At 42.5% G+C, this 22046-nt stretch overlaps 1 protein-coding gene and 1 pseudogene across 1 annotated transcript in view; both read left to right on the top strand.

Moving 5' to 3' along the window:
- The window catches only part of Cpb2 (carboxypeptidase B2), a 46833-nt gene that overhangs the window by 14306 nt on the left and 10481 nt on the right, over positions 1-22046 (top strand). Inside the window, exons 3-8 of the mRNA XM_052190936.1 lie at positions 322-446; positions 3438-3546; positions 8126-8227; positions 10914-11018; positions 20124-20234; positions 21952-22045. Of these exons, the coding sequence (XP_052046896.1) occupies positions 322-446; positions 3438-3546; positions 8126-8227; positions 10914-11018; positions 20124-20234; positions 21952-22045 (646 nt within the window). The remainder of the gene's footprint in view (positions 1-321; positions 447-3437; positions 3547-8125; positions 8228-10913; positions 11019-20123; positions 20235-21951; position 22046) is intronic.
- On the top strand, positions 7038-7928 carry LOC127691093 (60S ribosomal protein L17-like; annotated as a pseudogene).

Below are 22046 nucleotides of genomic sequence, written 5' to 3'. Positions count from 1 at the left end.
GTTCATGATGTTTGTGCAGGAATAGAAACCCTGACTAAGACAGTGGTCATAAAGGTATTCATTCTCTCATCAAATGTGAGGCATCTGGGGTGTTCCAGGGCCTGGTTGGCAGCAAGAACAGCAGCGGATAAAAAGAACTCTCTGCAGAATGAGTGTTTTCATTACTGCGTTTGGGATGGAGACTGGCTAAGAGGTGCCTTTGTCATCTTAGAGACCTTTGTCACTTTAGAGACAAGTAGTTAGATGGGCCTAGCAATGCTATATGCAATTGATGTGTACAGTTCAGCTTACAATTTAACATTTTCCCCCTGGAAACTGTAGGTCATTCTCTGGCAGCCAGTGACAGCAGAATTCATCGCGAAGAAAAAGGAAGTCCATTTCTTTGTGAATGCTTCTGATGTCGACAGTGTCAAAGCCCATCTAAATGTGAGCAGAATTCCATTTAAGTAGGTATTCTTTGCTATGGATATTCAATCCCTATGACAAACACCTACCATGTCTTTGATCGAGAAACAGTATAAATCGGTTTGTGGGAAAATAACGCACATTAAAAATGGTGGTGTGGCAACCTTTGAGACAGGCTGGTGATGAGACCCGAGACCCAGTTCAGTGACAAGTAGTTTAACCTCTTACTGTCTCTGTCTTTCATCAGAATTAAGACCTGGTGGTCTTCCAAACCTCTCATTCATCCTCTTTCTGTGACTAATCTCTTCCTAGACGTAGTAGGCAAAACTATCCTCAATGTGAATTTAGTTATTTGTCTCCTTGTTACAATTAAAAAAAAAACTGATGAAAGAGACCCAAGGAAAGAAGGAAGATGCATTAGGCAGAGTTCTTTAGAGGAACAGAGCTGATACTGTGTGTGTGTGTGTGTGTGTGTATATATATACATATAATTATGAATACATATAATTACATATATACTTAATAGTGGGCATACTTGCAAAGGATTTTATTTACTTTTATGTGCACGGATGTTTTTCCTGTACACACCATGCGTGTGCCTGGTGCCCACAGAACTGGCAGAGGCTATCAGAGCCCCTAGAACTAATATGCCTCAGCTGGTCTTCAGTGTCCTTTGGGATCCTGAAAAGTATGTTCTAATAACAGTGAAGGAATACCCCAGCATGAGGATAGATGTATGTGCCAGTTAAAGAGGGCGAGCAAAAGACAACGCTCCTTTCTTCTGTGTCCTTTATATAGGTTGGCATGAGAAGGTTGGGCCCAGACTTAGGGTGAGTCTTCTGACCTCAAATGATTCACACTTACGATGAGTCTTCATACCATCCAATTAGCTAAATAGTCCTCACAAATGTGTCCATCCACTTAGGGTTTTAGTTAATTCAACATGTAGTCAAGTTGACTGTTAAGAACAACCACCACAGAAGGGATTGTTGTCGTACCCAGTCCACCATGGCAGCGAGGAGTCAGTCACGCTGCGTCCATAGTCAGAAACAGAGGGCAGTGAATGCTGCTGCTGGCTCCTCTCTCCTTCACACCCAGCCCGTGGACGAGCCCATGGACAACCACCATCCATATTTAAGATGGGTCTTCCTGTCCCAGTTAACCTAATCTAGAAAAATCCCTCACATGCCCAGAAACCTGTCTCTTCAGTGATTCTAGAGGCTGTCAAGTTGACAGTGACCATCACCCTCTGCTGGGTTTTGGGATGTCTCTTGGAAAAGGAGATGAATTCTTCTCAGTTAGTGAATGTTTCTGAAGAGCCATCCTTCAACGAGAAAGATGGTCTGGCAATGTCACTTAGACACCTGTATGACCTTATAGGAATTGTAAACGTGCACTAGAGGGAAATAACACTGACCATGCATCTTAAATGATTCAAAGGTGTTTAAAAAACAAAAAGGTCAATCCGGTGTATTGGGTGTTTCTGTGCAGAGGCCATGCCCTCCTCTTGTGTCTCTGGGTCACTTTCTCCTCTCTTGAACCCTGTCCACAAGCCAGGGTCCCCCTGACATCCTTTTGTACTTCTTGAGACCATGGTCTGAGGTGTGCCAATGGACACTCTCTGTAAAATATGCTGGGAAAATTATTGATGATTTATTAGAGGTATTTATTGCCCCTTCCAGGAACTACACTGAACCAACCCATATATTGTTTCACTTGTCCTTATAGAACTGTGCAAGGTAGATGTTCTTCCCAGAGACAGATGAAAAAAGTTTAGAGATTCATTTATTTTTATTTTAAGCGCATATATTTTGCTTGCACGCACATCTATGCACCACCTGTGTGCATTGCCCACTGAGGCCAGAAGAGGGCATTGAATCCCACAGACTAAAGGTAGAGATGGTTGGGAGCCACTGTGTGGGTGCTAGGAATTTGGGCTCTGTCCTCTGCTGGTGCAGCCATTGGGTTCTGCACAGTCTCTCCAGCTCTGAAGTTGGTTTTACTTTTAACTTACAAGGAAACCTCCCAGTGTCGATCAGTTGAAACATGGTGGAGGCAGAATTCAACCCACTGGCCTAAACAAAGAAATTTTCATCAGTATGTGAGCTAATTCCAAATTGTTCAGCCCGATAGCTGATGGATAATTCTGGTAAAGTACTTGCCTAGTTAGTAGGTAAGCAAGCTAGCAGTCTCAGTTTTAGCTCTCCCTGCATTGTGATTTGCAAAAGGTTTGCTCATGTTTCATCCTGCAGAACACCTGGGGTACCTCCGTGAAACACAAGAAAGAAAGGCTGTTTGGTGTGCTTCTCCTATGTCCTTCACTGAAAGCAGATATTGCTCAGGATTGAAGTGGGTGTCCATCAGCCTCGATATATTCTAGCCAGATTACTATTGCTGTGATAAACACAACTTGGGAAGGAAAGAGTTTATTTAATCTTGCATATTATAGTCTGTCATTGAGGGATGTCAAGACAGTAACTTGAAGCAGAAACCACAGAAGAGTTGCTTACTGTCGCACTCTCAGACTCAAACCCAGCAAACTTGGCTACTCTAGCCCATCTGCCTAGGGATGGTACCACCCACAGTGGGCGGGGCCTTCTTGCATCAGCTAGCAATGTAAAAAAAAAAATTGCCCCACAGATTTGCCCATAAGCCAATCTAATAGAGACAGTTCTTCAGTTGAGGTTCCTTCTTCCCTGGTGTGTCAAGTTGACAACCAAGATCAGCCATCACAATTTTCATAGAAAACACACTGAAGAATCAGTCCAGAAATAGAGATATTGGTAGAGAAGGAAGAGATTTAGGCAGTCCTGAAACCATACCTCACACCCTCTCACCAGTGTCCACTGGGCAGTGATAATGGGGTTTGTGGATTCATCTTGTCTCCATACACTGCTGTGTTGTTTCATTTGGAACTGCTCATTAGACTTGCTATCAACTTTCCCACATGCTCACATGCCGTCCCTGCAATGGGCCACGTGGGAAGGCCAGCACTGTACTTGGAAATCACTTATCTTCTGCTTCCCCATCAGTGTCCTGATGAACAACGTGGAGGATCTAATTCAACAGCAGATTGCCAATGACACGGTCAGCCCCCGCGCCTCCTCGTCATACTATGAACAGTATCACTCACTAAGTGAAGTAAGTCGCCTTGCCAATCCTCAAAGGGACTGTGTTCTGTTGACCAGCATTGCCACTTTAACCAAGATGAATTACCTAACTAAGATGAATCATAACCTAACCAGCAGAGGAGTTTTATTTTGATTTTTAATCACATTTGGGTTGATTTGATAGCGGTAATTCATCCTTTTACTGAACTCCCTGGGAAGATTGCCCCCGTATTTGATGAAATGGCTCTACCTCAGCATGTGAGGTAGAGTCTGAGGCTAAGAGTATCTGTCATTTCTGGGGGTAATATTGAAGAAAATATTAAATGCTCATAAGAAAAAATAAAGAATAGGACTGTTACATTGAAACTATCCAAAACATTGCAATTGGTCATATCTCTTTGAACCATTATCTGAATTTTAGTTCTTTCTTAAATATTTATTTTTTTATTTTAATTTTTATGCATATGAATGGGTGGTCTATTTGCACATATGGAAGTATGACAGGATTGGGCATCAAACAGAAAATGATATCAGATCCCATTATAGATGGTTATAAGCCATCATGTGGGTGCTGGGAATTGAACTCAGGACCTCTGGAAGAGCAGTCAGTGTTCTTAACCACTGAGCCATCTCTCCAGCCCTCTGAATTTTATTCTTAACCATCACCAGATTACCTCATAGAATTAAAGTGATATATTACCTTATATTTAAAGGTTACAAATGAGTGCATTTCATCCTTCTTGGTAGGAGCCTTTAAATCAAGATGTCTTTGACTGGATGCCTAAAAATTGGCAGGAACCACAACTGAGACTTGGGTAATAAGAATCAATTTTACCTTTCATGTTTGAAATCATCCATTTCTTTCCAGTTGGTTAATCCGGAACTCAGTCTGCTTCCAGAAGCTATGTGCCTGGCTGGCTGGAGCTGTTACATTTTCACACCCCACATTATTTCTCTTTAGCATCCTACATCTCTCTATTCTGCATAGGGCACTTCCCCAGCAATGTGAGACAAACTTGATGCAGAAAGACTAGACAAGAGAGGCTGGAAAAGCAGCAGATGCCCGTGGTGCCACTGTGTTGAGTTTGACAGGCAGAGGGAAATGCCTTAAACGGGAGGATTTCAAAGTACATTATTAAATTAATTTTTCCTGGTTATGTTGTCCTACCATATTCCCATGAGAGACTTGAAATGGCAAACACACACCATGGCTGTGCTTGTGTACTAAGGACTCCACAGCAAAATGACACAGACTGTCTGGACATTTATCTGTTTATATTTCTGGAGGCAAGAAGTCAAGATCAAAGAGTTGGCAGGATTTAGTTTTCTTCTGAGGCTTCTTTCTTTGGCTTGGAGACGGTTGTGTTCTTTCAATGCTGTTTTTGTTTGCTTTCTCCTGCTGTGACACACACACACAGACACACACACAGACACACACACACACACACACACACACACTGCGATGGTCTGGGCCCTCCTCTATCAGTTTGTAATGAAGAAAGTGCCCCCATGTACTTGTCTAGAGCCAATTTGATCGAGGCATTTTTCTACGTTGAGCTTCCTCTTCCTAGATAACTCTTGCATATGTCAGGTTGACATCCAACCAACCTGGACATATGGCTTTCCGTTGTATGTTCCCACATGCCTCCTTCTGTCTGAATCTCCCCTTCTTTTAAGGACAGTACTCAGACGGGATCAGTGCTTTCCTTGAACTTCATCATAGACACAGGCTATATTACTGAGCATCAGCACTTCAACATACCAGTTTGGGGAAATACGCTATACCATCACCATGGTGTTTCAAAAAGTATTTTGAACTTCCCCAACCCCTACTCCATATCCTTTCCAAAAGACTCGGTGGGAAATATGACATTTTTACTCTCAGGAAATTCTTTTATCCTTTGCCTGCTTATGACACCTCAAGACAGCCAAGATGGCTTAGTGAGTTCACCAATGAAGCTGGCCCTGAAGCTGTTGGAAAAAATATGCCGAATCACCAGTACTACAGCATTGAGTAGTCCATGTAGGGGTTTCCTCAGACATATTCCCCCCCATATAACTAATGTAGGAAATAGAATTCTAGTGAATAGCCCTTTGGTGGTTAAATCCCAGACACCTTAGAAACCAAGTTGGAATGTGGTGACAGGCCTTTCAGGAACATCTTTGTCCCCGGCATAAATACAAGAGTTCACAATGTTCTTGCTGATTGTGCCACCAGAAGAAGATCTAGGGTAAATGATGGTCCCATTACCACCAGCTAGGATTGCTGTGTGAAATCGTCACTAGGAAAGTTCATAGAGACAAAACCAGAGAACTGATGATCATGAGTTCACTGGATCCAAGATTACCAATGACGTTGTTCTGTAATAAGATATAACCAAGTTTGGTCCCAGCTATCACATATTAGATGATAATTCAATACCTGCTTGAAAGGAGGTGTTAAAGTCAGCCCCAGAAATTATTTTTCCTCCCACTGTAGTTTTGATAGAGCATCAGATCCCTCTAGACTCCTGTGCTGAAGAGAGTGAGACCACTGCTTGTGGTGGGGTTTCTTTCTTCAGCTTACCCATATTTACCTTTTGTGGTCACCACAGCCTCATTAGGTTTATGGTGGGAAGCAATGATGTTGACATCTTTCCTGTGTAAAAGGTTGTCTTAGTCCTAAAAAGTGAATTTGCGTGTGCGTGTGTGTGTGTGTGTGTGTGTGTGTGTGTGTGTGTGTGTTAGCCAGTAAGCTCCAAGGGCCAAGGGTCTTCCTGCCTCTGTCCCTCCTGACATACTCTGCCTTCCCTAGTGTTAGGATGATACATGCATGCTATGGTGCCCAGGTTGTTTATGGGTGCTGGAGATCTGAACCCAGGCTCTCACACTTGTGCAGCAACCTCTGTAGCAACAGTAATCTCCCCAGCACTGAATTTCTTTTTTTTAAGCCTCATAATATGAGCTCCAGAATGCCTGCTAGGAGGACCAAGGACCTCATAAAGAGAGACAAGAGTCTTAATGTCCCAAGTGTCTAAAACAGTGGTTCTCACCCTTCCTAATGCATCAAACCTTTAATACAGTTCCTTATGTTGTGGTGACCCCATGAAATTATTTGTGTTGCTACTTCATAACTGTAACTTTGCTACTGTTATGACTTGCAAATGTTTTTGGAGATAGAGGTTTGCCAAAGGAGCAGCAACTCACAGGTTGAGAACCACCGCTCTAAAACAAGTAGAGTGGGGCATGGTGGCTCGAACCCATAAGCTCAGAACTCAGAAGGCTGAGGCAGGGAGATCGTAAGTTCAAGGACAGCCTGGGTTACATAGTAAGATCCTGTCTCAAAAAACAATTGCAAAAGCCCAAGGCATAGCTCAGTCATAGCTCATTGGCAGAGAGCTTGTCTCTTGTGTATAAGGCCCTGAATTCCATCCTAAGCACCAGAAAATAAATAACAAATAATCTCTGGACTAGAGAGATGGCTCAGTAGTTAAGAGCACTGGCTGCCCTCTTCCTGTGGGCGGCCAGAGGTGACATGTGAAGATGGTTCACTACTCTCTTGACCCAGCAAACCCCACAAAATCATGCAATTCAAGAGGTTTAAACCTTGGTGTTCACTTTAAGAACAGCTGGGAAAATGCCCAGGCCATCAAGGGTATGCATATCTGCAAAGCCACCAAGTATCTGATGGATGTCACTTTAAAGAAGCAATGTGTGGCGTTCTGATGGTGGAGTCGGTTGGTGCACCCAGGTCAAACAGTGGGGCTGGACACAGGGACGGTGGCCAGGCAAGAGTGCTGAATTTATGCTGCATATGCTTAAAAATGCAGAGAGTGGTGCCGAACTTAAGGGTTTAGGCATGGATTCTCTAGTCATTGAACACATCCAGGTGAACAAGGCACCTGAGACACGCTGATGAAGCTACAGAGCTCACGGCCGGATTAACCCATACATGAGCTCCCCCTGAGACGACCTCACTGAGAAGGAACAGATTGTCCCAAAGCCAGAAGAGGAAGAAGAGGAGGTTCCACATAAGAAAAAGATATCCCAGAAGAAACTGAAGAAACAAAAACTCACAGCACAGGAATACATTCAGCATAAAATAAATGCAGATATAAATAGATAGATAGATAGATAGATAGATAGATAGATAGATAGATAGATAGATAAATAAATAAATAAATAGCACTGGCTGCTCTTCCACAGGACCTGACTTCAATTCCCAGCACTGACATGGTGGTTCACAATCGACTGTAAATACAATGTCAAAGGATCCAATACCCTCTTCTGGCCTCCAAGGCACCTATGTGGTACACAGACACACACACATAGAAATAAAATAAAATTAAATAAATGTCAATATTTTCCAAGGCCACATTTTAAAGATTAACTCTTTGCTCTCTGCTTTTTAGAGCTGTTTTGATATTTTCCTAACCCTTATAATTCACCAAAACTCTGCTTTTATTCATTTTCAGCAGAGGAAATACAGAACCCCAAGTGTTTTCATTTCTTCAGTTCATCTAGATGCTGACGGAGAGATCTCCTGTACCTGAGGAAGCTGCCTATTCCCTGAAATCAGGGACATCCTTTGAACTTGTCCTATGACTAACTTGTGGCTTCTGTTCACACAGATCTATTCCTGGATAGATGTTATAACTGAACAATATCCTGACATGCTCCAGAAAATCTACATTGGATCGTCATATGAGAAGTACCCGCTCTATGTTTTAAAGGTATGTGAGGAGAGTCATTGTGGGGAGAGAGGGAAATTAACTTTCCTATGGTGTTTGTTATGGATTCTTTCTGCCTTTTGTTGTTGTTGTTCAGGAAGTATTTTTTATTTCAAGTGCATCTTAAGTTTAATATCCAGATGCTTAGGGATAAATTACCTTTAACTTTTTTTTCTTGAGTAATGAGTTTATAAGACTCAAACTCAGCTCTAGAGTCTGACTCAACCTGCGTTCATGGTGCATTAGACAACTAGATAAGCCACTTTCTGGGGGCTTCAGCTGCCACGCCCATAAAACAAAGGTAGTCTAGATGACTCTTTAAGCTCTTGTGTCGTTTATATCACCACCTTCACAGATTGGCCAGGAAAGATTGTGTGTGTTGTGTTGTTCTTGGACAAGCAGGATTCTAGCTTTTGAAACCAAAGTAGGAGCTGTGCCACCCAATCAGGTAAGGGCAGAGAACAGGGCCATACTGCAGCCACTGCCTCAGTCACCCCCATGGGGTTCTTTACTCTCAGGTGCAGAATCTTGTGGGAAAGAATTTGATCTTTAAAAATTAGTTACATAAATAGTTTCAGGATATGGAAATACAGAGAGGAACAAAAATGAATGAATATGTAGAGTAACAAAGGTAAGAAAAAGAGAGAATTAAATGTTGCCATCTATACCATTCTAGGAGAGCGTCTTTTCCCACCCTGTAGGTAACACTATCCAAATAAAGGAGAGGATAGTGCCTTGGATGGATGTCTTCTTTGAATAAGTCATGCTCAGGGGAGATGAGTGAATGTGAACACTGGAAAAGCTGCAGATGTCATGACTGTGACGTCATGGCTGTGACGTCATGGCTGTGACGTCATGGCTGTGACGTCATGGCTGTGATGTCATGGCTGTGACAACATTTCCTTTTACACTTTCCAACTCCATGGTTCTGTCTTCTCCCATGCTCTCTTCCTTAAAAATTAAAGAGAAGCTCTGGAGAAATGTACGGGTATAGAATTGGTATATAATAACTGCAAATAGGTAACCGCTTTCAGTCACTCAGAGATAAGACGTTGACTTGGGAACTCAGGTTCAATCTACCTTTGACGAGAACTTTCAGTGCAGACTCTAGGCAGAGGTGAAGCGTGCTGGATTCCTCTAGCAACTGAGTTAGTCAATCAGATTGATTCCATGGGAACTGTCACAGGAACTGTCATGGAATGCCCACCCAGGACACTTTCTTGTTTTGTGTACATCTCGCAACTGGATGTCTGGGAGCTGAATGAATACATGAGAAAAATCATGCATCCTGTTTGGTTGTTTCAAGTTTTACTCTTCACTTAACTGAGGATGTGCATACAGTGTAAGGCTCTGCAGACCCACAATGTTGCCAGTGGTGGAGCCAGCAGGTGATTTACCCCTAAAGCTGAAGTATGTAGATATGAATGAATGAATGAATGAATGATCAAGTAAGACAACTAATCTGGACAAGTAAGGACTTTCTTGACATGGACTAGATGGAGTCATCCACATCTATTTGATTAGGTAATCAAATTATTAGATTAGATTAGATAATGGTCATTAGCAGGCATTTTTCTTTCCCTCTTATTTAGATGTTGCTAACTGCAGGTTGGGAAAGGAAACCTTCCCAGAATGGTGGAAATGAGAACATTTGCTTACTTCTTGTTTCAGTTACTCTACATATTTGTTTAAATTTGTAATTCTCCTTTTTCTCCATATAAACGATGGAACCTGTACTGTTGGCTCAGTGGTAAAGAGTACTGCCTGCCCTCTCAGGAGACCCAGATTCACTCCTAGAACCCACATGGTAGCTCACAACCATCTGTAACTCCAGTCTCAAGGAATTCAACATCCTCTTTTGGCCTCTGAGGGTACCAGGCACACACATGGTATGGGCATGCATGCAGGAAAAACATTTCCTAAAAATAAAATAAAAATAAAGAAAAGAGTTTTAAAATCAAATAAATTATGACTGATTCTGAAAATGTTCTTGAGAATTCTTTTTTTTTTTTTTTTTTTTTTTGGTAATTTCATGCACTTCACAAGAGCCTGTCCTCCATTCACACTGGTATTTTAGCTGGCTTGACCTTGAGAATCTATCTAAAGACATTGAAGGTTGTCCCTATGTAAAAAAAAAAAAAAAAAAAAAGATAATTCTTTCTCCACAGACTTGACACTTTTACCAGCCCTCCACCTTACGCATCAGTTCAAAGCCTGTGCCCCTAATCTAACGGTATCGGGTGTATGAATCAGCTGGTGACGTGTTCATCCTTTGGGAGCTGAAGTGAAGAAGTAGTGGGTGCATTAAAAGTGTACTCCATGGGGAAATTTGAAGGAATTTGTATTTCTGAAGTCTCTATCTTTCCTGCAGACAACTGCCCACCAGCAAACACTGAGGAGTACAGACATTCTTAAAGCACCTGTTCTCTGCTTCTCTTTCTGTCTGTGGTCCCTATGGAGTACAGGGGTGGGAGCACTTTAACAGTGTGGCTTCAATATCATTCCCAGTCCCATGCGTGTCAGATCTAAGCAGCTGTCCCTTCCACCTCACTGGCTTTTAAATTTACTTCTAGAATTTTCAAGAGAGCAATGTATATTCGGTAAGACCATTGAAGATTAAAGTAAAAGAGAAAAGACCGGGGTATATCATTTGTGTTGTATTTTCATTTTTGTGTGTGTGTGTGTGCAGGTCTCAGGAAAGGAACAAAGAATCAAAAATGCCATATGGATTGACTGTGGGATCCATGCCAGAGAGTGGATTTCACCTGCTTTCTGCTTGTGGTTCATAGGCTATGTAAGTACTTCCCACAGGCTAGTGCTTCTCCACAGGGGATCCAAGATCACTAGAGTCAGAATCAACTGGAGCACAGTGAAGTGCATTTCCCTATATCACCATTCTTGGTTCATGTTTTACAATTGAATCTTGGAAAACTGTGGTGTCTACAATGAATCATAATTAAAAAACAACATACTACTAAGTGATAAGCTTCCTAAGTAGAAAATATATTTGAGGTAATTATCTGTTTGGTTCTAATCACCATCACCATCACCACCACCACCACCACCACCACCACCACCACCACCACCATCACCATCACCACCACCACCACCACCACCACCACCACCACCATCACCATCAATCATCACCATCGTCATCAGTCATCACCATCACCATCACCATCCATCATTAATCATCACCATCACCATCAATCATCAATCATCACCATCGCCATCACCATCAATCATCATTATGATTTGAACTGTCTGGACATCCTTTGCCACACCTCATCCTTAGGATCTGAACATGAAGCAAACACTTACCGCGCAGACAATGCTTCTCCATGTGTCATAAAAAACCAAAAACCTCTGTCCCTGAAGAAGGGGTTGGCATTAAGAAAAAAATCATATAGAAGATAAAGAGTAGTTCATAAAATGACACATAGGAGGTCTACGAGCCTCCATAATGAATAAAAACAGTGAAATTATGCTTCAAACTGAGAAAAGAAAATACCACTGCTGAAAATGGGTGTGGCCACTGCTGGCAGATATGCATTATTTACTCATCGACGCTTTTTAAAAATTCAACCTAGCTACAACAAGAAATATCTAAAGGACTTACCTCTGACAAGCAACTCTTCCCTACATAAATAAAAGCACAGAAGTGTGTATGCAGATAGTCATGTTATCATGCATGCACAGAACAGTTGTATAGATAGACTTTATTTTGAAACCTCCACAAATGAGCATTGTATTGGCATCATATCTCAACTCCTTCTATGTCTCCTCTTTTACTCCTTCTCAATGTCACAGCCTTTTATTCTTTAGCTATTCACACACACATGCGTGCACACACAGACACACACACAAAAGCACACACACACACAGGCACACACACACATTTATAAATACAACCTGCTGACTTTACTTAGTGTTTCCCCTATGTATACATGTTTAGGAATGACCACTCAGGATGGGATACCCTACCAAGGCCTGGAGAAGGCTACCTTTTCCTCTCTCTGAAGCCATTGAATTCTGGTAGCTCTTCATGTCGGTACATTTTAATTTTGTGTATGTGTGTGAGTGCATGCACAAGTGTGCAGGTATCCATGAAGGCCAGGAGGGCCAGATGTCCCTGGGACTGGAGTTATTGGCCGTGAGCCATCTGACATAGGCACTGGGCATCAGAAGTGCTAAGTCATCTCTCCAACCCTAAAGTAGGATTTCAAAGAAACTTTTAAAAGTTCATAATGAGAAAAACCTGTTTCTTACTGGTATCTTTTGATTTGTGTTTAAGACAACCAGCAATTCTAAGCTAATGTACAAACTAAAATGTCTCAAAGCTGCTGCAGGATGAAAAATTTATAACAACACTTTCTAGGTGGCACGATTTCACCTGCTCGAGAACATTCTTTGAGGTTCTCCTGGCTGGGTTTTTGATCATTTTGGGGTGAACTCTGTGGATGTCCTTGAACTTCTGACAGATGTACCCTCTAAGCTGGGCATGAATCACCATGGGGAAGGCCGGATGATGAGTGCCAGCTCCTCAGAGCAAGTGCCCACTAAGACTGCCGTTTGCTTTACAGCCAAGTCACAAAATGTGAGGGGAAGCACTGGGAGCAAACTTTATGACAGTTCTAAGGACTAAGTAGAAAGTCATCTAATTAAGTCTCTGTCTAAAACAGTGGTTCCAAACCTTCCTAATGCTGAGGCCCTTTAATACAGTGCTTCATGTTGTGGTGACCCCCAACCATAAGAGTATTTCCATTGCTATTTTATAACTGTAATTTTCTGCTGTTACTGATCATAATGCACATGTATGATATGCAGATGGTCTTAGGTGACCCCTGTGAAAGGACCATGTGACTTCTTTTTTTTTATTCGATATAATTTATTTACATTTCAAATGATTTCCCCTTTTCTAGCCCCCCCCCCACTCCCCGAAAGTCCCGTAAGCCCCCTTCTCTTCCCCTGTCCTCCCTCCCACCCCTTCCCAGTTCCCCGTTCTGGTTTTGCCAAATACTGTTTCACTGAGTCTTTCCAGAACCAGGGACCACTCCTGCTTTCTTCTTGTATCTCATTTGATGTGTGGATTATGTTTTGGGTATTCCAGTTTTCTAGGTTAATAACCACTTATTAGTGAGTGCATACCATGATTCACCTTTTGAGTCTGGGTTACCTCACTTAGTATGATGTTCTCTAGCTCCATCCATTTGCCTAAGAATTTCATGAATTCATTGTTTCTAATGGCTGAATAGTACTCCATTGTGTAGATATACCACATTTTTTGCATCCACTCTTCTGTTGAGGGATACCTGGGTTCTTTCCAGCATCTGGCAATTATAAATAGGGCTGCTATGAACATAGTAGAGCATGTATCCTTATTACATGGTGGGGAATCCTCTGGGTATATGCGCAGGAGTGGTATAGCAGGATCTTCTGGAAGTGAGGTGCCCAGTTTTCGGAGGAACCGCCAGACTGCTTTCCAGAGTGGTTGTACCAATTTGCAACCCCACCAGCAGTGGAGGAGTGTTCCTTTCTCCGCACCCTCTCCAACACCTGCTGTCTCCTGAATTTTTAATCTTAGCCATTCTGACTGGTGTAAGATGAAATCTTAGGGTTGTTTTGATTTGCATTTCCCTAATGACTAATGAAGTTGAGCATTTTTTAAGATGCTTCTCCGCCATCCGAAGTTCTTCAGGTGAGAATTCTTTGTTTAACTCTGTACCCCATTTTTTAATAGGGTTGTTCGGTTTTCTGGAGTCTAACTTCTTGAGTTCTTTATATATATTGAATATTAGCCCTCTATCTGATGTAGGATTGGTGAAGATCTTTTCCCAATTTGTTGGTTGCCGATCTGTCCTCTTGATGGTGTCCTTTGCCTTACAGAAACTCTGTAACCTTATGAGGTCCCATTTGTCAATTCTTGCTCTTAGAGCATACGCTATTGGTGTTCTGTTCAGAAACTTTCTCCCTGTACCGATGTCCTCAAGGGTCTTCCCCAGTTTCTTTTCTATTAGCTTCAGAGTGTCTGGCTTTATGTGGAGGTCCTTGATCCATTTGGATTTGAGCTTAGTACAAGGAGACAAAGATGGATCAATTCGCATTCTTCTGCATGCTGACCTCCAGTTGAACCAGCACCATTTGTTGAAAAGGCTATCTTTTTTCCATTGGATGTTTTCAGCCTCTTTGTCTAGGATCAAGTGGCCATAGGTGTGTGGGTTCATTTCTGGATCTTCAATCCTGTTCCATTGATCCTCCTGCCTGTCACTGTACCAATACCATGCAGTTTTTAACACTATTGCTCTGTAGTATTGCTTGAGGTCAGGGATACTGATTCCCCCAGATTTTCTTTTGTTGCTGAGAATAGTTTTAGCTATCCTGGGTTTTTTGTTGTTCCAGATGAATTTGATAATTGCTCTTTCTAACTCTGTGAAGAATTGAGTTGGGATTTTGATGGGTATTGCATTGAATCTGTATAGTGCTTTAGGCAAAATGGCCATTTTAACTATATTGATTCTACCGATCCATGAGCATGGGAGGTTTTCCCATTTTTTGAGGTCTTCTTCCATTTCCTTCTTCTGAGTCTTGAAGTTCTTGTCATACAGATCTTTCACATGTTTGGTAAGAGTCACCCCAAGATACTTTATACTGTTTGTGGCTATTGTGAAGGGGGTCATTTCCCTAATTTCTTTCTCAGCCTGCTTATCCTTTGAGTATAGGAAGGCCACTGATTTGCTTGAGTTGATTTTATAACCTGCCACTTTGCTGAAGTTGTTTATCAGCTGTAGGAGCTCTCTAGTGGAGTTTTTTGGGTCACTTAGGTAGACTATCATGTCGTCTGCAAATAATGATAGTTTGACTTCCTCCTTTCCAATTTGTATCCCTTTGACCTCCTTATGTTGTCGAATTGCCCGAGCTAGTACCTCAAGTACAATATTGAAAAGATAAGGAGAAAGGGGGCAGCCTTGTCTGGTCCCTGATTTCAGTGGGATTGCTTCAAGTTTCTCTCCATTTAGTTTGATGCTGGCTACCGGTTTGCTGTATATTGCTTTTACTATGTTTAGGTATGGGCCTTGAATTCCTGTTCTCTCCAAGACTTTAAGCATGAAAGGATGCTGAATTTTGTCAAATGCTTTTTCAGCATCCAATGAAATGACCATGTGGTTTTGTTCTTTGAGTTTGTTTATGTAGTGGATTGTATTGATGGATTTCCGTATATTGAACCAACCCTGCATTCCCGGGATAAAGCCTACTTGATCATGGTGGATGATCGTTTTGATGTGTTCTTGGATTCGGTTGGCAAGAATTTTATTGAGTATTTTTGCATCGATGTTCATAAGGGAAATTGGTCTGAAGTTCTCTTTCTTTGTTGGATCTTTGTGTGGCTTTGGTATCAGCGTAATTGTGGCTTCGTAGAAGGAATTGGGTAGTGTTCCTTCTGTTTCTATTTTGTGGAATAGTTTGAAGAGTATTGGTGTTAACTCTTCTTTGAAGGTCTGGTAGAATTCTGCACTGAAACCATCTGGTCCTGTGCTTTTTTTGGTTGGAAGACTTTCTATGACTCCTTCTATTTCTTTAGGCTTTATGGGACTGTTCAGATGGTCTAGTTGGTCCTGATTTAATTTTGGTATTTGGTATCTGTCAAGGAAATTGTCCATTTCCTCCAGATTCTCCAGTTGTGTTGAGTACAGGCTCTTGTAGTAGGATCTGATGATTTTTTGGATTTCCTCAGTTTCCGTTGTTATGTCTCCCTTTTCATTTCTAAGTTTGTTAATTTGGATACTTTCTCTGTGCCCTTTGGTCAGTCTGGCTAAGCGTTTATCTATCTTGTTGATTTTCTCAAAGAACCAGCTCCTGGTTTTGTTGATTTTTTGTATGGTTCTCTTAGTTTCTACTTGATTGATTTCGGCCCTGAGTTTGATGATTTCCTGCCTTCTACTCCTCCTGGGTGAAATAGCTTCTTTTTGTTCTAGGGCTTTCAGGTGTGTCATTAAGTTGGTAATGTATGCTCTCTCCATTTTCTTTTTGGAGGCACTCAGGGCTATGAGTTTTCCTCTTAGCACTGCTTTCATTGTGTCCCATAGATTTGGGTATGTTGTGTTTTCATTTTCATTGTGTTCTAAAAAGTCTTTAATTTCTTTCTTTATTTCTTCCTTGACCAAGGTATCATTGAGTAGAGTATTGTTCAATTTCCACGTGTATGTGGGTTTTCTATTGTTTCTGTTGCTATTGAAGACCACTTTTACTCCATAGTGATCAGATAGGAGGCATGGGATTAGTTCGATCTTCTTATATTTGTTGAGGTCTGTCTTGTGACCAATTATATGGTCGATTTTGGAGAAGGTACCATGAGGTGCTGAAAAAAAGGTATATTCTTTTGTTTTAGGATAGAATGTTCTATATATATCAGTTAAATCTAATTGGTCCAAAGCTTCAATTAGTTTCATTGTGTCCTTGTTTAGTTTCTGTTTTCCTGATCGGTCCATTGAGGAAAGTGCAGTGTTGAAGTCACCCACAATTATTGTGTTAGGTGCAATGTGTGCTTTGAGTTTTAATAAAGTTTCTTTTATAAAAGAGGGTGCCCTTGCATTTGGAGCATAGATGTTCAGGATTGAGAGTTCTTCTTGTTGTATTTTTCCTTTGACCAGCAAGAAGTGTCCCTCAGAGTCTCTTTTGATGACTTTGGGTTGAAAGTCAATTTTATCTGATATTAAAATGGCTACTCCAGCTTGTTTCCTGAGACCATTTGCTTGTAAAATTGTCTTCCAGCCTTTTACTCTAAGGTAGTGTTTGTCTTTGACCCTGAGGTGTGTTTCCTGTAAGCAACAGAATGTAGGGTCCTGTTTACGTATCCAGTCAGTTAGTCTGTGTCTTTTTATTGGGGCATTGAGTCCATTGATGTTAAGAGATATTAAGGAATAGTGATTGTTACTTCCTATCATTTTTGACGTTATTTTTTAAATTTGATTGCTTAACTTCTTTTGGGTTTGATGAAAGGTTACTATCTTGCTTTTTTCAGGGTGAAGTTTCCCTCCTTGTATTGGTGTTGTCCTCCTATTATCCTTTTTAGGGCTGGGTTTGTGGATAGATATTGGGTAAACTTGGTTTTGTCGTGAAATATCTTAGTTTCTCCATCTATGGTGATTGAGAGTTTTGCTGGATATAGTAGTTTTGGTTGGCATTTGTGTTCTCTTAGAGTCTGCATGAGATCTGCCCAGGACCTTCTAGCCTTCATAGTCTCAGGTGAAAAGTCTGCTGTGATTCTGATAGGTCTTCCTTTATATGTTACTTGGCCTTTTTCTCTTACTGCCTTTAATATTCTTTCTTTGTTTAGAACATTTGGTGTTTTGATTATTATGTGACGGGAAGTATTTCTGTTCTGGTCCAGTCTGTTTGGAGTTCTGTAGGCTTCTTGTATATTCATGGGCATCTCTCTCTTTAGGTTAGGGAAGTTTTCTTCCATAATTTTATTGAAGATATTTACTGGCCCTTTAAGTTTTAAATCTTCACTCTCATCTATGCCTATAATCCTTAGGTTTGGTCTTCTCATTGTGTCCTGGATTTCCTGGATATTTTGGGTTACAAGCTTTTTGCATTTTGCATTTTCTTTAACTGTTGAGTCCATGGTTTCTATGGAATCTTCAGCATCTGAGATTCTTTCTTCTATTTCTTGTATTCTGTTGTTGATATTTGCATCTCTGTCCCCTGATTTCTTCCCAAGGCTTTCTATCTCCAAAGTTGTCTCCTTTTGAGTTTTCTTAGTTGTTTCTACTTCTGATTTTAGATCCTGGATGGTTTTGCTTAGCTCCTTCACTTGCTTGTTTGTGCTTTCCTGTAATTCTTTAAGAGATTTTTGTGTTTTTTCTTTCATGACCTCAGCCTGTTGACCAAAGTTCTCCTGTATTTCTTTAAGAGATTTTTGTGTTTCGTCTTTCATGACCTCAGCCTGTTGACCAAAGTTCTCCTGTATTTCTTTAAGTGTTTTTTGCATTTCCTCCTTGTTGGCTTTTGTATTCTCCTGGATTTCTTTCAATGATTTTTGTGTTTCCCTTGCAAGGGCTTCTAACTTTTGATCCATTTTCTCCTGAATTTCTTTATGTATGTCCTTCATGTGTTCCTGTACCAGCATCATGACCAGAGATTTTAAATCCAAATCTTGTTTTACTGGTGTGATGGGGTATCCAGGACATGCTGGTAGAGGAGAATTGGGTTCAGATGTTCCCATATTGCCTTGATTTCTGTTAGTGACGTTCCTGCGTTTGCCTTTTGCCATCTAGCTCTCACTGGTGTTACTTGGTCTTGTCAGTGCTGGACTCACCAGTGCAAGCTGCCCCTTCCCCGTTGGCCTCTGGTGCACAGCTTACACCCTGCACTGCTTGTAGACAGGGTGCTGCTGTCTAGGCTGTTCAGATCCCGAAGCAGGCACCTGAAGGCTCCCGCTGGGGCCTGCAGGATTTATTGGAGCACACCGACTTCTCCCAGCTGGCCGCCCGGAAGCCCCCACTAGCCTCTTGAGGGACCTGGAGATGTGGTGAGGCCGCCCAGGCTGATCTGAAGCGGAGAGAGTTGACCTGAGGGCTTCTGACTGAGGCCTTGCCCCAGATTGTGTCTGTGGACCAGATGGAACCCGTGTGCACCCCCAGGGAGCTCTGAAGGTGTATGCTGCTGTGACCTCCCCTGTGTTCCCCTCACTCCGCTGGGCAGCCGATTTCCCCAACCGTGCTGGCGCACACAAGGTTAGCCTTGTCGCCCAGGCCCTGAGTCCAGGCAAAAGCCTGGGAGGCCAAGGTCCGAGCAAAGTTCCCCTAGGGCTATGACTGTTAATTGGGTCTGCCAGGTGACCCGGATGGCGGGCGTGCGCGTCCGCGCTCCCCGAAAGCACCGGGAGAGTCTGTTGTGCTAATAACCTCCTGGGCGGGTTGACACACAGATGGCCCACCAAGCCGCCCAGTTCTTGGGGTCAGTCCTGTGCCTTTTGGGGCCTAGACCCCCGTTTTGTTAGCCTCAGGCTACGCTTGTTAGCAGTCTCTGCCCTCCCGAGCACTCTGGGTCCTGTAGGCAAAATGCCGGCTTGTGCGCCGGCCAGGGCAAAAAAAACTCCTGGCTGGGTTGGCGCCCCGATGGCCACTCGAACAGCCCAGGGCCTGGGTGCAGGCCAACGCCTGTCAGGCTCAGACCCCTGTGGTGTTGGGCCTCGGATTATGTTTGTGTACCTCAGTCTGTCCGATCTCTGGAGCCCGGAATCAAGATGGAGGTGAGTCTCTCCTGACTGGCGGGAAGCCGAGTTCTGAAGTGGCTTCCGTGCAGCGAAAGGCTCCGCAGAACCGCAGCTGCTTGCCGCCCGGCTGGTCAGCGAAGGTCAGTGGTCGTGGGCGCAGGGCCTAACTGGACCCTGTGTCGCCTTGGTTCCACCGCTGATGGCCCTTCAGCTGGACCAGCTACTGCTGCCGCCGCCGCCCGACCATGTGACTTCTAAAGGGGTCAAGACCTACATGTTGAGAACCACTGGTCTAAAACAAGATCAGGAAGAATTCTGGTTACTACGAATTATTGAAAAGGAGCTGAGCTATATCTGGGGTTTTGTTTTTAAAATCTTTGTTGTAAGCTTTATGGTTTTAAAGGGTATCCTTTCTTGATGTTTGAAGTAGGGTTTAGAAATGGGTGTTTCTCTTTTTCTGTCCTCATTAAATAAGAAGGCATTTGTGCTGTGGGCAAGGCATTGTTCCATGTCCCTACAGTAAATTCAGTCACTTTAAGGGACTATCACTCTACTTGCAAGTTAAATCTTCACATTGAAAGCTGCCAAACAGCTTAGGAAGAGAGGAACATTCATTTAAAACTGAGGCCAAGCTTAGAAGGCCCTAAGCTGAGACATTAAACACCCCTGATTTAACTGCAGGTAACACAATTCCATGGGAAAGAAAATCTGTATACCAAACTTCTGAGGCATGTAGATTTTTACATCATGCCAGTGATGAATGTGGATGGCTACGACTACACGTGGAAAAAGGTGAGTGCAGCAAAGAGCGCAAAATATGCCCCTTGGGAGACGCAGAGATGTGGGTGTTCATCATGGAATTCATGAATCTCGGATGCATTCATGGGAACCCGGGCCTTGGTGAGGAGGTTTTACTATGGGAAAAAAAGTCTCCAATAATGGGAAATTTCAAATATCCTTAAAAACAGAGGCAGCTGCAAACCAACTAGCTAGTGGTTAGTGCACACCCATCTCACGGTCTCAGGAGTGACGACCAGCTTTCTTTGCTGTGACAAAATACAAGAGTGTAAAAGCTTGGAAGGAAGGTTGGTTTTGATACAGAACATCAGAGTTCCGTTAATGGGGCTTGTGACCCTCCCTCATGATGGCTGGAAAGCAAAGAGATTAGGGGGAAGCCAATGTTCCATTACCACACGTGTACCAACACAGACTGTAGCAAGCTCAGTTTCTCCAGCTGGAATCCATTTTCACTCCCTCCCAATAATGCCATCGGCTGGCAGCCACACTGCTTCTAGGGAATGTTGCAGATCGGAATCACCCCACAACTCAAGGGCCACTGAGTTTCGTTCATGTCCTCTCCCTCCTTGTACTTTACCCATGATATTTTAAAGAAAATATCATGACACGGTATCATCATTTTATTAATAAACACTTCACCATGCATCCAAAAATTAACTCTTAAAAAAATTAAAGCTCACTGTTGTAGTGGTGGCCCATGTCTGTGATCCCAGAAGTTGAGAAGCTGAGGCAGGAGGATCACTGGGAGTTTGAGGTCAGCTTTTGGCTAAATAGTGTTCTGCAGTCCAGCCTGGGCTACAGTGTAAGACCCAGTCTCAACCAGTTACCCAGTCTACTTATTACCAGCCCAGATCAGCACAGTACAGAGAAATGAATAGCTCACAGTTCTGAGCTGAGTTTCAAGCTGTTTTACTTTTCTTTGAAGGAGTTCAAAATAAGCTTGCATGTGAAATTAGTTTAAAGAAGGTAAGGCTTAATAAGAAGGCCAGTGTGCAGTTTAGTGGAACTAAGTGAATTTTTATACTTGTATAGGCTAAAATCCATGAGATGTTATAGCTGGTCTTTGCTACTTTGTGGGTTCTCCTTTTTCCCACCCTTTATCCCCTGTCCTCATTTCACTCTCTATCACTAAATAGGAAAGAAAGAAGGATAGAGATAGAGGAGAGAGGAAAGAGATAGAGAAAGCGAGAAAGAGAAGAGAAAAAGAGAAAGAGAAAGAGAAAGAGAGATCTGAATCTAATTTCTTTCCTTTTGTTCTTTGAGCACAATTACTAACAAAATGCAACTATCCCCTCCATCAACCAAATATCAAGAACCACCAATCCTGCCGCTCATTTATATTGCATTTATATAACCTCTGAAAAGTTCCCAGAATTCCTTATGCCACACAATTGCAGAAACTATCTGCAACTGGCAAAACTATACCTTGGTTAGAGCATGAGACAAATCATAATCAACTGCTTTGGACAGCCTGAAGCAGCCCCACATCCCCATACCTGGGATTAAGATAAGAGCACATTCTTAACCAAAATCCCTGAATTCTCAAAAATGTCACTACAAGATGTCATCCCTTTGTTAGTCTCAGGCTAGCAGTTTGAGTGAGTATGATAGGGATCTGGCTGGAGATGGAACTGTGTAAGAGGACTGGGACAGAGACGGTATGCTCCAGCAGGAGGCTAGCTAGATAACCTGTCCCATCTGGTTCTTTTAGGATCGAATGTGGAGAAAGAACCGCTCTGTCCACAAGAACAACCGCTGTGTGGGCACAGACCTGAACAGGAACTTTGCTTCCAGACACTGGTGTGG

The sequence above is a fragment of the Apodemus sylvaticus genome, chromosome 8 (genome assembly GCF_947179515.1).
Source record: "Apodemus sylvaticus chromosome 8, mApoSyl1.1, whole genome shotgun sequence".
Classification (NCBI taxonomy): domain Eukaryota; kingdom Metazoa; phylum Chordata; class Mammalia; order Rodentia; family Muridae; genus Apodemus; species Apodemus sylvaticus.
The sequence above is the reverse complement of the archived record's forward strand: the minus strand, read 5'-3'. Positions and strand labels throughout refer to the sequence as shown.